Source organism: Macaca thibetana, chromosome 9 (assembly GCF_024542745.1).
Source record: "Macaca thibetana thibetana isolate TM-01 chromosome 9, ASM2454274v1, whole genome shotgun sequence".
Taxonomy (NCBI): domain Eukaryota; kingdom Metazoa; phylum Chordata; class Mammalia; order Primates; family Cercopithecidae; genus Macaca; species Macaca thibetana.
The window spans coordinates 551669-567324 of NC_065586.1; the positions used below are offsets into that span (position 1 = coordinate 551669).

At 48.0% G+C, this 15656-nt stretch overlaps 2 protein-coding genes across 6 annotated transcripts in view; both read right to left on the reverse strand.

Annotated features, from left to right (window-relative positions):
• The window catches only part of DIP2C (disco interacting protein 2 homolog C), an 840898-nt gene that overhangs the window by 293685 nt on the left and 531557 nt on the right, over nucleotides 1-15656 (reverse strand). The window lies entirely within an intron of this gene.
• Nucleotides 11386-15656, reverse strand: part of LARP4B (La ribonucleoprotein 4B) — a 125685-nt gene continuing 121414 nt past the window's right edge. For all 5 annotated transcript variants that reach the window (XM_050805452.1, XM_050805450.1, XM_050805451.1 and 2 more), the window contains one exon: nucleotides 11386-15088. In XM_050805452.1, the coding sequence (XP_050661409.1) occupies nucleotides 14801-15088 (288 nt within the window). In that variant the 3' untranslated portion in view covers nucleotides 11386-14800. The remainder of the gene's footprint in view (nucleotides 15089-15656) is intronic.

Consider the following 15656-nt stretch of genomic DNA (forward strand, 5'->3'; position numbering starts at 1 on the left):
ACTGCAACCTCCAACTCCTGGGTTCGTGATTCTTCTGCCTCAGCCTCCCAAGTAGCTGGGATTACAGGCGCTCACCACCATGCCTGGCTAATTTTTGTATTTTTAGTAGAGATGGGATTTTGCCATGTTGGCCAGGCTGGTCTCAAACTCCTAACATCAGGTGATCATCTGCATCCCTCAGCCTCCCAAAGTGCTGGGATTACAGGCATGAGCCACCATGTCCAGCCTCAGGTATCTTAATAGCAGTACCCCATTCTACCAGTACCAATTTACTATATTAGTCCATTTTCATACTGCTATAAGAAATACTCAAGAGTGGGTAATTTATTTTTTAAAAAAGAGAGAGGTTTAATGGACTCACAGTTCTACATGGCTGGAGAGGCCTCACAATCATGGCAGAAGACAAAGGAGGAGCAAAGGCACATCTTACATGGTGGCAGGCAAGACAGCATGTGCAGGAGCCCTTTATAAAACCATCAGATCTCATGAGATTTCTTCACTATCACAAGAACAGTGTAGGAAAAAGCCATCCCTATGATTTAATTACCCCCACTGGGTCCCTTCCGTGACACATGGGGATTATGGGAGCTCCAATTCAAGATGAGATTTGGGTGGGGACACAGCCAAACCATATCAGCCTCTGAGATCTATTCAAAATGAACATCACCAAGGCATATAGTCACCAGACAGTCCAAGGTCAACACACACACACACACACACACACACACACACACACCTCTCTTAAAGACTGCTAGAGAAAAAGATCAATTTTTTATGTACAAAGGGAACCCCATAAGGCCAACAGCAGATGTCTCAGCAGAAACCTTACAAGTCAGGAGAGATTGGAGGCCTATCATCAGCATTCTTAAGGAAAAGAAATTCCAACCAAGAATTTCATATCCCACCGAACTAAGCTTCATAAGTGATGGAGAAATAAAATATTTTTCAGACAAGCAAGACCTAAGGGAATTCATTGCCACTAGACCAGCCTTACAAGAGATCCTTAAGGGAACTCTGAACATGGAAACAAAATAATGATACCTGCTGCCACAAAAATACCTTAAGTACATAGTCCACAGACCCTATAAAGCAACCACACAATAGAAACTCCAAAGCAACCATCTAACAACTTGATGATAGGATCAACACCTCACATATCAATATTAACCTTGAATGTAAATGGTCTAAACAGCCCACTTAAAAGGTACAGAGTGGCAAATTGAATAACAAAGCAAAACCCATCTTCAAGAGACCCATCTCGCATGTAACAACACTGATAGGCTCAAAGTAAAGGGTTAGAGAAAGATCTACCACACAAATGGAAAACAAAAAAGAGCAGGGGTCACTATTCTTAGATGTTAAACCAACAACAGAGAAAAAAGGGGATGAGGGGACAAAGAAGGGCATTACATAATGATAAGGGGTTCAATTCAACAAGAAAACTTTATCCTAAATATATATGCATCCAACATTGGAGCACTCATATTCATAAAACAAGTACACCTATACCTACAAAAGACTGATGGCCACACAACAAGAGTGGGGGACTTCGATACCCCACTGACAGCATTAGACAGATCATCATGGAATAAAACTAACAAAGAAATTCTGGACTTAAATTCAACACTTGACCAACTGGACCTAACAGATATCTATAGAACCCTTCACCTATCAACCACAGAACATACATTCTTCTCATCTGCATATGGAATCTACTCTAAGACTGACCATATGCTTGGCCATAAGGCAAGTCTCAATAAATTCAAACAAAATTGAAATCACGCCAACCATACTTGGATACCACAGTGGAATAAAAATAGAAATTAGTACCAAGAATATCTCTCAAAACCACACAACTACATGAAAATTAAACAAATTGTTCCTGAATGACTTTTGGGTAAACAATAAAATTAAAGCAGAAATGAAAAATTTCTTTGAAAGAAATGAAAACGAAGACACAATATACCAAAATATATGGGATGCAGCAAAAGCAGTAATAAGAGTAAAGTTTGTAGTGATAAACATCTATCTCAAAAAGTTATAAAGATCTCAAATTAGCAACCTAACATCACACCTAGTGGAACTAGAAAAATAAGAACACTAACCCCAAAACTAGCAGACGGAAAGAAATAACCAAAATCAGAGCAGAATTGAATGAAATTGAGATGCAAAAATCCATACAAAAGATCAATGAAACTAATCGTTGGCTCTTTGAAAGACTAAACAAGATTGACAGACTGCTAGCTAGATCGACAAAGGAAACAAAAAATCTCCCAAGATTGTACAGGAAAACAAACAAAAAAACACTGAACAGACCAATATTGAGTGATGAAATTGAAGCAGTAATAAACCCACCCATCAAAAAAAGCCACGGAATAGATGGATTCACAGCCAGTCTACCAGATACATAAAGAAGAGATGGTACCAATTCTACTGAAACTATTCCAAAAAACTGAGAAGGGACCCCCTCCCTAACTCATCTTACGAGGCCAGCATCAGCCTTTTATCAAAACCTATGCACTAGTAACACTCAAGCTGAGATCCAAATCAAGAACACAATCGTATTCACAATAGCCAGAAAAAAAATTAAAATACCTAGGAATACATCTAACCAAGGAGATGAAAAACCTCTACAAGAGAGCTGAAACACACTAATGAAAGAAATCACAGATGACACTAATAAATGGAAAAACATTCCATGCTTGTAGATTTGAAGAATCAATATAGTTAAAATGGCCATACTGCCCAAAGCAATCTACAGATTCAATGCATTCCTATCAAATTACCAACATCATTTTTCACTGCACTAGAAAAATTATGAAAAATGTTAGAACTACTCTAAAATTCATATTGAACAAAAAAAGAGCTGGAATAGCCAAAGCAATCCTAAGCAAAAAAATAATAATAGAGTTGGAAGCCTCATATTACCTGACTTTGAATTACACTATAAGGCTACAGTAACCAAAACAGCATGGTACTGGCGCAAAAACAGACCCAAAGGTCAGTGGAACAGAATAGAGAACCCAGAAATAAAGTCACACACCTACAGCCATCTGATCTTTGACAAAGTCGACAAAAATAAGCAATTGGGAAAGGACTCCCTATTCAACAAATGGTACTGGGATAACTGGCTAGCCATGCGCAGAATGACACTGGACCCCTACTTGCACAAATTTTTACAAAAATTAACTCAAGATGGATTAAAGATTTAAATTTAAGACCTCAAACTATACGCATCCTAGAAAAAGACAGGAATCACCACTCTGGAAATCGGCCTTGGCAAAGAATTTATGACTAAGTCCTCAGAAGCAATTGCAAGAAAAACAAAACTTGACACAGACCTAATTAAACTAAAGAGCTTCTGCACAGCAAAAGAAACTATCAACAGAGTAAACAGACAAACCACAGAATAGGGGAAAATATTTGCAAACTATGCATTCTATAAATATCTAATATCCAGAATCTATAAAAAAAGAAATCAACAAGCAAAAAACACATAAATCAATTTAAAAATGGACATAAACACTTCTCAAAAGAAGACACAAGTGACCAACAAATGTGAAAAAATATTCCACATCACTAAACATCAGAGAAATGCTAGTCAAAACCACAATGAGATACCACCTCACACCAGTAAGAATGGCTATTATTTCGGATGTTGAGCTTTTTTTGAGACAGGGTCTTGGTCTGTTGACCGGGCTGGAGTACAGTGGCACAATCACAGCACAGTGCAGCCTTCACCTCCTGGGATCCTTTCACTAACCCCCTAAATGGCTGGACTACAGGTGTGTGCCACCACACCCAGCTAATTATTTTTATTTTTTGTAGAGACGAGGCCTTGCTATGTTGCCCAGGTTGGTCTCAAACTCCTGAGCTCCAGCAATCCTTCTGCCTTAGCCTCCCAAAGTGCTGCGATTACAGATGTGAGCCATTGTGCCCAGCCAGAATAGCTATTACTAAAAAGTCAAAAAACAATAGATGCTGGGGAAGCTGCAGAGAAAAGGGAATGCTTATACACTGTTGGTGGGAATGTGGGCCCTGTAAGCCTGGCCTACGGGGAGACGCCATCCTCCAAAATAAAGTGTGGAAATGAACGCCCGCTCTGTCCCACATGGCTGCAAGTGTCAGAGTCCTTTGGGGACCAGCCGTGCACAGTAAGCCAGCAATGCTCCGATGTCCCCAGGACAGAAGCGTGGAATCACAGCAATAGCCACTCTACCCACACCTTCCGGCCCGTGAGCCAGGGACGAGGACGACGAGCCTCAGGCCTCGAGGGGCATGAGCCCCTTGTGCTGCCCCAGGTCTCACAAGACTCCAGGACCGAGCTCTGGCCTGCAGCAGCCAGGATCACCCTTCAGCCCCGTGCTGTGTGACACAGTCATGGCCACACAACACAAACTGTCTCCATCATGTTTTATGTAGATTGTGTTGAAATGGTCCTATTTTGGGCACAGGCAAATAAAATATTTCAAAAATCACTTCCCCTGTCTCCTGTTGGGCTTTTCTAGGGTAACAGGACACTCCCACTCGCACTGCAGGAGCACCTCCAGAGTGGGGCTGGAAGCTTCTCTGGGTTTTCTGAGAAGAGGGCCCGGGGTTCTTGCCCGTGGGGGTGTCTACCTGGCACTCGCCGGCTGGCTCGCTGACCTGCAGGGAGGCCTGTGCACTCCGGTGGGTGACTCCCATAGGCCCAGCTCGGCATCCAGGCTGCAGCCGTCTTGCAGCCCACATGGCAGTTCCGAGAAGGGGGTTGGCAGTTTTCCTCCCATGGAACGGCCAGGACACCGTGAAGCTTGTGTCCTCCCCACCCTGACCCAGTCTTCCCCGAGCCCTGTCTCTCCAGGTCCGGTCTTTCGGGCTCGAATGGCATCCTAAACGGGGTGGGAAATGCCTCCTCCTGCCAAACCAGAGGTCAGGAAGGCCAAGGACACGAGGGTGGGGCCATCTGCTTCAGGAAATGAAGGCAGCTTCTCCTGGAGACGTGGAGGGTTCACACTCGCGCCACCTGGGTTCCTGCTGTCTAGATGGGTGGGGCCCACGATCCCCGCCTCTCCACACCTCCCATCGGCTGTCCTGCCCTGTCCTGTCTGTGCACAGAAGGGAGGTGTGGGCATCGAGGCGGTCCTGGGCTGCGGGCACGCTCTGGCCTTTCTCACCTTGAAGCGTTGCTGCCTGGACAAGCTCCTCGGGGCTCTGCACTGGCAGCACACGAGGCGTGCGTGTTTCTACGACAGGTGCCCCGTAGACTTTGTGGCATGCAGAGCCCCTCCCGACTTGAGTCACTGGCAGGGCACCCCCCAGCTCACTCTGTGCCCTCTGCAGGCTCAGCCCTGCTGGGAGGGAGGGCCAGTCCTGTGCAGAGGGGCCACGTCACATGTTCCCTCTCATTCGTGGCCAGTGGGAGGGAAGACAGGGTCGGTGGCGGAGCCGCCCGTAGTTTAGGAGGAAAAAGCAAAAAATTTCACAAACGTGAAATGTAAAAATGATGATTTTTACAGAAATACTATGTTCTGAAAACATTTAAGATGGTGAGCTCTGCCATCATTTTTTCATGTTTTTTATTTTACATTTAGGTTTGAGGTTTCCATCGTCATTAAGTTTCAGTAAGTTTTCTGCAGTCATCCACAAAAATGGGTCAGTAGCACAAAAGTGTTTCATCAGAACATAAATGTAACATAAATATTAGCTGGAACCATAGAAAGTTGCTACTTGATCACTTTGACCTCAAAAACAGTAATTTCATCTGGCATGACCAAACAGAACTGTAAGTAATATGGATGTTTACAAGCAAAGCTGACTGGGCTCTCTAAGCCACAGGGAGAGCAAGATGAAGCTTGCAGGACGCAGCTGGCGACGATCACTCAGGGCATCCCTGAAAGTGGCTCTCCTGCAGCAGGGCCACCCGTGACAGAGGTCACAGCCGGGGCCACACGAGCTGCAGGGTGGGGCAGGCTCTGCCTCTGTGCACAGCAGAACAACGGGCGTGACGTGACACAGATGAGCTCGGCCCTGGCTTCTCAGGGAGGACCCTGTAGACCTACGCTGGGGATGGTGGGCGCCCTGAGGAGGCGTCACCTCCCCGGCAGGCCCCTCCACCGGGCACCACCCTGAGGTCTCTGGCTGCCAACCGGGCGGGACCACCTGAGTTTCTAATGGGAAGGATGAGGCCAAAATATGTATCCTGGGCAATGACAGGCGTTTTCGCAGCTGCAAGGGGAAAACCTCCGGGATGCCTTCCCAGCCTTGGGATACAACCGACCCACTGTCCACAGTGCGGAATTGCACAGGAGTGCCAGTGCCTCACACCTCAAGCTGTGCCGATGCTCCTCACCTGGGGAAAATGCTTATTTAAATCCTTGTTTACAACTGCTCTTGTCAAGGGCACCATAAAACTCCATGTTCAGAATCTGGGACATGATGGCTTCCCATGGCCTAAGTGGGTGCTGGTGACATCCCCGCATGCAGCCCGTGGATGGAGCCCCTGAACCCTGGCTGGGGCCACATCCTCCCGTCACTTTGGGCTCCTCTGGCTAGAGGAACCCTGCCTCTCCTCTCCCGGGCTCCTCTCTCCCCACCTCCCCAGCTTGCAGTGTCAACACCACGAACCCAGGTGAGCTCCACCCTGGTTTCCTTCCTGCCCTCCCCCATCTCCCACGTGGCCCGGGGCTCTTCCCATCCCTCCTGACCTCTCCCTCCAGTTTACTTCCTAGGAAGCAGCTCCAGGGCCTCGGAGGGGCGGCTGGAGGCGGAGGGCGCGTGGGGGGCCCGCAGGGTGCAGGGGACGCTGAGGGCGCGGGGCCCAACCTCCCGCCAGCCGCCCGGACTCTGGTCTCTGCTCTGAACGAGGTGCGCGGGTGCCTCCCTAAAAGGACCCCCGGGGCTGCTGCGTGGAGAAAGGTGGACAGGGATCCAGGGCGCAAGCAGCGATAGCGGGAGAGGCCGGCACAGACGCGTCAGGTGCACGTGGTGAGGCCACCCCAGGCAGGGAGGGGAGGAGCGCGCAAGCCGGGAGGACTTCCACCTGCACGGGCTGAGCCAGGCCTCCACGGAGCTGCTTCTGGCACCTGTCCACAGCGTCTGGACACCGGGCTAGGAATGGACCCAGGAGCGTCCCCTGCGCAGGGGGTGCTGCAGGTACCCAGGGGAAGGGCATTCGCGGCTGCCAGGCCCACAGAGCTCACGCCGGAAGCAGACCAATTAGACGACTACAAACGGTGCTCAGTGCTGCAGAAGCAGCCAGGGACGGAGGAAGGTGACAGGCGGCTGTCTGAGAGGGCGCCAGGCATCCCTGGGAAGGGAGAAATACTCTGCGAAAAGTGGGAGAAATTCCACGGGAAGGGGCCAGCAGGTCCCAGGCAGTGTGGGCGGAGAGTGTGGGGTCAGAGATGAAGCTGCAGGTGGGTTAGGGAGTGACTTGCAGGTGCGCATCTAAACCTTATTCCTTCCTGCAGGAAACCATTGGAGGTTTAAAGCAAGGGAACAGGGCGCGGTCACTACCACAAAGGAACCCTCGGGCTGAGTGGAGAACAGGGACGAGATGGCTGGGCTGGACAAGGCGGAGGCAAGAGTGGGCAGGACTCTCGGAGGGACCTGGGGAAGAACCAAGGCTGGCCCAGGATTTGGGCTTGCCTGTCTGCGTGGGGGCTGCCTGTGGAGACAGGGTTCCTGTGAGGAGCAGGATCCAGGCCAGAGGGTGGGTGGTCCCATCTGAGATATGGACTGACCGCAGGTGGCCACGCCAAGGACACAGTGAGACATGGGCTGGAGGCTGAGCAGGCTGGGGCTGAGGAGCTCGAATGTACTGAGTGGATGTATTACCCCTTCTTTCTTAATGGCCCCCATTTTTTTCAGGGACCCACCTCTCCTGTCACCATGCACCTTGGGGGAGCTGACCCCACCCCCGAGCCCAGGATGGACCTCACTAGCCTGAAAGCCCCTTCCCCGTGATGGTGTTTGGGTGCTAAATCTGGCCAATAAGATGTGAAATTTACTGGCAAATTTTTTATTCCCAAAGCTACACAAAAAGAAACCCTTGTCTCCCCACCCCCACCCCGAGGTGAAGATGTCTGGCTGCAATACCCCGGCTGCCACGCACTCCTGCTGCCTGCCAAGGACGCTGCCACCATGGTGGCATGGCCCGGCCAGACAGCAGCATGGAGCTCTGCCTTCCTCTGCAGGTGACAGCACATCGCACCTGCCGCCAGGCCCAGACTGGGGCCTCTGTGCTTCCAGGCTGATGCATTTCAGCTGGTATGGAAGGTGCGGGCCCGGAAGAAACTACCCGGTAGCAAAGTGCAGACACTGAAGAGGGCACTGCCCCCGCTGGCCTCAGGAAAGGGGAGACGCAGCAGCAGGGGAAGGTCAGCTGGGAGCTGAGAGCACCAGAGGACTGAGAACTGGCAAATTACAATCCCCAGGAAGGCAAAGGGAAAAAAGAAACAGAGCAGCAGGAAACAGCAAAAGGGCAGATGTAATTGGTCCATACGCAACAGTTAGAAGACGGAGGCTGGCAGAGCGGATCACAAACACCCACCACTCCGAGCTGTCCACAAGCAGCTCCCTTCAGATAGGGTACAGGCGGGCTGAAAAGTCAAAGGATGAAAAACGGCACATCACACCGACAGGAGTGAAAAGGAAAGAGCTGGAATGGCTTTGTTACTATCAAAGTAAAACTTCAAAGACAATTACTACGGTCCAGGGTCCTAATGACAGATCAGTCCAACAGGAAGACATGGTGACCCTAAACGTGCACGCGCAGAGTACGTCCTGTCAGGACGGGGGTGAGGAACAGACTGCGGCTGCCCACACTTGTAAGCTCCCCACATTTCTGCACGAGTAGCTAACGTTAGAGACAGCCTTTCTGTACACTCACATTCTATGCAGTATACACACAGTGAGCTTCAGCTGGGAAAAGCGGCTGCTCCAGCTGAGGAAATCCTGGTCGTGGATGAAACTGCATCTCTGTAGGCCCTCCCAGGCCCACGCAGAGGTGAATGAATTTGGCTCTCTTCAGCATCTCCATCTCCCGGACGCTCACTGATCCGCCGCCGGGCCTGGTGGTTGCTGTCCCAGCTTGGTCCTGCAAGCCCCTCTGGGTGGAGCTGCTCAGCCTGTGCTCCCAGGCTCATGCCTGCAGGGTGACCCTGACTGCATCAGGATCCTCTTCATAACCTCCTGCCCTCCAGCTCCACTAGGGCAGGGCTTAGCCTCTCTGGCTGGCCTGGCATAGATGCTCCAAGACATCACACACTTGGCTATGGCCTGGGCTGACACAAGTTCCGTAAGCACCTGAAGGCTGGCGCACTAGGGTCTCTGGCTAAGCCACCGCACGCTTAGGCTGTGCCCTTCCTTCCTGGCCTACGGCATCACCTGCTGTCCCTCCTCTACATGGTGGAGACACCCACACACCTTTGTCTAAGCAGACCAGCAGCTGACTTGGATTGGAAACGGCTTGTGCCCCAGCAGGCCCAGCAACACACAAGCGACACACGAGCAACGAGCGACACACGAGCAACACAAACGAGCGACACACGAGCCACACACAAGCAACACGAGCAACGAGCGACACACGAGCAACGAGCAACACACGAACGAGAGACACACAAGCAACGAGCCACACACGAGCAACATGAGCAACGAGCGACACACGAGCAACGAGCAACACACAAGCAACACACAAGCGACACACAAGCGACACGAGCAACGAGCAACACACAAGCAACACACAAGCGACACGAGCAACAAGCGACACACGAGCAACATGAGCAACGAGCGACACACGAGCAACGAGCAACACACCTGCAACAACCAGCGACAACGCACTCCTTCCGTTGGTTCAATCCAATGCTTTAGAGAAATATGGGATTTCTGCATTATCAAAATATGTAGATATAGCAAAGAATGGAATACAACAATTTCAAAGTGTCGGGGGTGGGGGCGGAATACATAAACCTTTGGGGTTGGGGTCTTGCACATCTCTAACAGCCATGAGGAGACCGAGCCCTGGCTCTCTTGTGGGACCTGCTGACCCCAGCAGAGCCCTGCAGACAATCCACAGACACACGGTGTCACTTCCATCCAGGGAGTTCTGGCAGAATTTGTTAGGTGGCAACAGCAAATCAATACCTCATCCTAGTTCTTCCCAGGGCAGGGCTGTGCACAGAGAAGGCACAAAATACACTTGGAGTTAATACACATTTACCGAGTATCTGCTAATTTGCAGATGGTGTGCTGAGGACAAGGGAGAAGCTGGTGATTCAGATGGCATAATTCCTGCCCTCAGGGAGCACAGTTGATCACACTGCAATGAGTTCTATGAAGGAAATTCGCAGCAACACAGGATGCCAGGTGAGTTAAACGCTATGGTGTTAGGACAGAAAGGGAAATAGGCAGTGTAGAATAGAGACCCGAGAGACCCCAGGTGGAGACCCCATGAACACGTGTGAAGTCTGCAAGTAACAGAAGCAGCACTGCAGACCAGTGGAGAGACAGTGAACTCACTGGTGATACTGGAAAAAGACACTTTCCACACGGCATAAAGTAAAATTGGGTTCCTGCCTAAGCACACACACCACACACACATGATTAGGCCCAGCTGGATTAAAGGCACACACACACACACTATTAACTTTATGACTCTGGAGTAGGGAAAAAACCTTCTTAAGTCCAAGACACGCAAACAACAAAGGAGAAGATTGATAAATTTTACTACATAATAATTAAACACTGTAAAAGATACTATTCTAAATAATGTTAAGAGTTAAGACAACTGGTAGACGGAAAGAAAATATTTGTAACATATACAACAAAGGCTTAATAGCCTGAACAGATCAAGAATATCAATTCCATCAGAAAAAGAGAGTAAAAATGGGAAGACGACATGAAAAGGCAATGCACAAAGGAGGAAGGCACCAACATCTGAATCAGTCCCCCATCCACTCGGTGCCTGGCACAGGAGGGGCCCTGCCTCCCGCCAGCCTCTTCCTAGTGCAGACATCACTGCTGCCTCAGGCTGAGTCAGTCCATCACCATGAGGACTCAGCGTCAGCTCCAAACGGCTTTATGGACACAGCTTTGGAGAGAGTGCCATTTTAACAAAATCAAAGTCCTGATACAGGAACATCTATTTTTGCGGTAAATCTTGGCAGTCATGGTAACGACCCTCTCCCCATGAGCACTTGGTGTTAATGCTCACTTTGAACCCCTAAAACACAAAGGGTGAGCCCCGTGTGCTGCAGCCAGCCCCCACGTGGGTGAGAGGCCTTTAGGATCCAATGAGGCCCGTGTTTCTTTCTCATGCACACTTATGGGAACAGACAAAAAACTATGTTTAGAAAAGATGCATTCTTGAAGAAATTTTAATTTAAAAAAAAATCAAAAGAAAAATTGAACAGTGCCTAAATCTTTATTTTCATAACCTACATTTTTTTTTTTTTTCAAATTAGACAGTTTTACACTGAATGACACCAAAGGAAACTTAAATTACCAATAGTTTACATGTAAGCTTGATTCCAGTCTTAATGAAAAGAAGCAGAACAAAAACGAAACCCTCAAGAAGCGTTCCACGCGGCCCCCACACTGTGAACTGCCGGCAGCCAGTGCCCTCACCTCGATTGTCTGCAGCCCGGTAGTGGGCCGCGAGGCACGCAAGTCACAACTACAGCTCGCCAGTGGGGCACGCAGACAGGCATGCACCACCGCTACCCGTCGCCCGGATACACTGAACTGGTCGTTAAGCCTGAACTGCAGAGATCCTAATACAGCAACGCAGGACGTTTACTGCCACCCGCCAGTGACAGCCGGTGATGTGATGACAGGAGGGCCTGGGTGGAAATGTCAAGACACTCACTCTCAGAGAACGACGACTCCACTTGAAATTCATGTCTGGTGAAACGGGGCCAGGTTTTTATTCTTCTATTTCAAAATGATAAGCATCATCACACGATTTTACAAGTTAAAATGCCATTTGTCGCTGCTGCATCTCTGATTCTATAACCTGAGATACTGCTGGGGGTAAAGGAGGGTGTTAACTTAAAAAAAAAGCATGAAAGCCACTCTCATCGCTGTATGTGACACAGCCCAGTCGGCGTGGACCACCACAGCTTCCCATTATGGTAACTCTCATTTTCTTCTGAGTGGACACTTTCAAAATAGTATCAGGGGTTTCTGGACATTATATAGCTATCTGTGTTTCACCTTTGTTTAATTAAAAAGGATGCTATAAAAATCGCATCCGAGCAAGGTTTCTGCTCTTGATGCAAAAGACTGCTGCTGGCTAGGCAGTAACTACAGTGTATTGACCGGATGGCAGCAGAGCCCTCCAGTGGCGACTGGCTACCGCACGCGCTGCCCTCTTCACGCAGCTGTTGAGCTCACACTTCAGCCGACAAACAAAGTGAAGGACTAAGCTGGCTCGAACCACACACACACACTGCGCTGCAATGCTCACACCTTGGGGGAAAGGACTTCTCATTATTAAAAACCAAGGACTCACTGGCGGAGGAGCAGGCCTTGTAATTTGGGAATGGCTGATGGCGCCCCTGGTCCTTCTGTAGCGAAGATGCACCTCGTAGGCCAGGCCTTGGGGCTGCCTCCCAGCTTTTAGAATATTGAGAGTTTGGGTTTCAGAGATCAATTATTTCTGATTTTTTCTTTCTTTTTTTTTGGTCAGTGAACTGACAACTACAAAAAAATAAATCCCCATGTTTCTTTAAAATGCATTTGAAAAACACTAGCCCTGTGGCTGTTTCTCTGTATTTGCATAATAGCAACTGCTTTAAAGGAAATGGTCAAAAATGCCAGGCCATGTTTTCCTCTGGCAGGTAAATCATGCTTAGCTGCAAGTGATTTTAATTAGATTACTTTTCACCTCCACTTATGATCCTGCCAGTTTTTGCTCTCTACATACTTTAAAACTCTTTCACGTTAGATATGATTAGTATGCATTTACATACATTTTAAAAGAGTATGAAAACATCTGGAGGCTTTTAATAAGACTTTCCGATTCCCTTTTGCAGCAAAGAGGCAGAATCAGTTCAACACACCGATGTAAGAGAAAAAAGAAAATCTCAACAAATCAAAATAATATTCAAACCACAACATTTAGTTTATCTACATCCAGCTCAACAGCAACATTTATAATATATCAATAATTTGTATCAGAATTTTCTCTGTAGGTACCTTTTTCATATGTTCTGATTATTTACAACTGTACAAGCGAAGCACACTCCCGAGTGCACATATTTAATACAGTATTGACTATTTGCATTTACAGGATTTCCCAACATTCTGAAAAAAGATCAACTGTTGAAGATCTTTAAGGTCTATTACAAAAACTACCGCTAGCTCTTGTACTACACTATGCTTACTCAGTAAAACCAGCGACAGGAGATCCACACAGTAACTGAGTAACTCTGACCCACTCACGCCAACCCAGGGCCGGGCTCCATGGACTCTAAGCTGTCTTATACAAAAGTTAAGGCAAAGTCATTTTCAAGTTTAAATAAAATTCAAGTCTTTAAATATTGGATGGAAATAATTTTTTCTTAAAAAAAACCCTCAGTCTTGTTAAATAACATTTTGTGGAATAAAGTGTATGGTTACATTTAGCAGGAAATATTCTTATTTTAATGTTTGCTGCTTAGAATACTTAAAGAAAAATTTGAGGCATTTTAAAACAAAATAATTTATATTTAACTTTATTATAAACTTGCTAACTTTAGTGCATCCTTGTTCTTCAGAAGTGCAGCACTTCTGGAAGTGAATCAATGAGGCCCTCGTCTTGGAGGTAAAAGAGCAGGAACTTTATCCTCCACCAGCCAAAGAGGGGGAAAAACCACAAACACCATTCTCTCACGATTACGTAACTCTTAAATCCATGTGCTGATGCAGAGGTACGGGAAGATGTCCACACGGAGCTGAAGATGTGGACTCTCTCCAACCAGAGTGCTGGGGAACACGGACAGAAATGTGCACAGAGCAGGGCTGGGGCCGTCAGCTCACAGGGGTCAAAACAACGTCATGGTACAACTTCTGGTAACATGTCAGTGGGCAACCAAGTGTATGTTTTCATTTAGGTTCTATTCACAATGTGCTTTGAATTTATATTACATAATAGCCACTTGAAACTGGAGTGAGAAGCTGGTTACTTGCTTGCAGTGCATCAGAACCAAGGTTTCAGGTCTCTCTGGGGTGGCCCCTGCAGGTTCACTCTGCCCAGGAGATCAAAAAGGACGTGCTCTCTACATTCTTAAATGCCAGAGTCCCCTACCAACGGCTTAGGTAGAAGCACAGCTCCCACATCAGCGCTGTTGCCCTGGCACGGCCAGCACTGCCTCTACGAGGCCACACCTGCCTCTGCCAAGGCCACTGGCCCTCATTCATCTGCGGGGACATTCTAGAGATATGCACTTGCAGACCAGTTACTAAAAAAAAAAAAAGTAGCAGAGTTCCCTTAATTTAGAAAAACTCACTATATATAGCTTGCATTCAGAGCCACATGGAGGCTTAATAAAAAATACCAATTTGTTAGGATAAATGCTTTTTCTATCTTGGAAAAAAAAAAATCAGACTTATGCATCACCTCCAGTTAAGCACCAACCTAAAATAAGGTTTGTATTAATTAAATCCTGAAAAATCGATTTTTTTTCAAGAGGGGGAGAATCCAACTCACAGAAGAAAACCAACTTGAGGATCCCACAGGCCTCAGACACTGCAAGCTCCTAACCAGCGGCTCGCCCTCGCACTGAGTGTCGTTTGTGGTTAACACAGCGCTCTGCGGCCCCTCCCAGACATACGGTTTTCACTGAGGAGACTTGGGGGGAGTGCTCTGCTCTCGGCTGAGACGCTTCCCCATGGCCGAGGGCGAGGGCCGGCCCCCGGCCGGCCGCCTCTGGTCTCTGGGGGCTCCAGGTGTGGACTTGAGGGCTGGGGGCTCCCGGTATCTCTCCGCGGGCTCTGCCAGCTTCTTTTCCTCCTTCCCACAACCAACAGTGTTTGGCTTTTGTTCTTTTTGGGGTTGCAATGGGGAAGAAGGAGGCTCTTTACTTGTTCTCTGACAAATCTCTGCGTAGCTGGGCTTTCGCAATTCCTGGAAACAGACAATCCTGGGTTACCTGTGTGAAATGGTGTCTCCAGGGACAAGACAGGTAATCAAGTTCACTTAAAAGAGTTTTCAACTATAAGTTTCCATCTTCACTAGCGTTTTTAACTTTTAAAAAGTTCGTAAAATCTAATGATTTAGTTTCCCCTGCCGTGTAGCACTCCCTCTGTGCCACTGTAGTAATGGATAAAACTAGAAAAGGTGTGAGGGAGAAGAGTGCTGACTGAACGCCATCCCCACCCAGCCCTCAGCTTGCTTGGGCAACGCGGAAGCCCAGGAGGAGTCCGGATGCTGCCTGCGCTCAGTCCGCCACCTCGGGACAACAGAAGGGTGTCCCAGGTGCCCACGGTGGGCAAAGGACCCTCACACAGTACTCAACCCTGAAAGGTAAACTCCAAAAACAGTCTTTAAATAAAAATGTTTTGCACATTTCAAACTACAAAGCACTGGAAATGTGTAAGAATGATGAAGACAGCTAAAATCTTCAAAGAAATGTGTAACAGAGTTTTCAGATAAGTGGAAGCATAAAGGCTAAACAACAGAAAAGTAAAATATT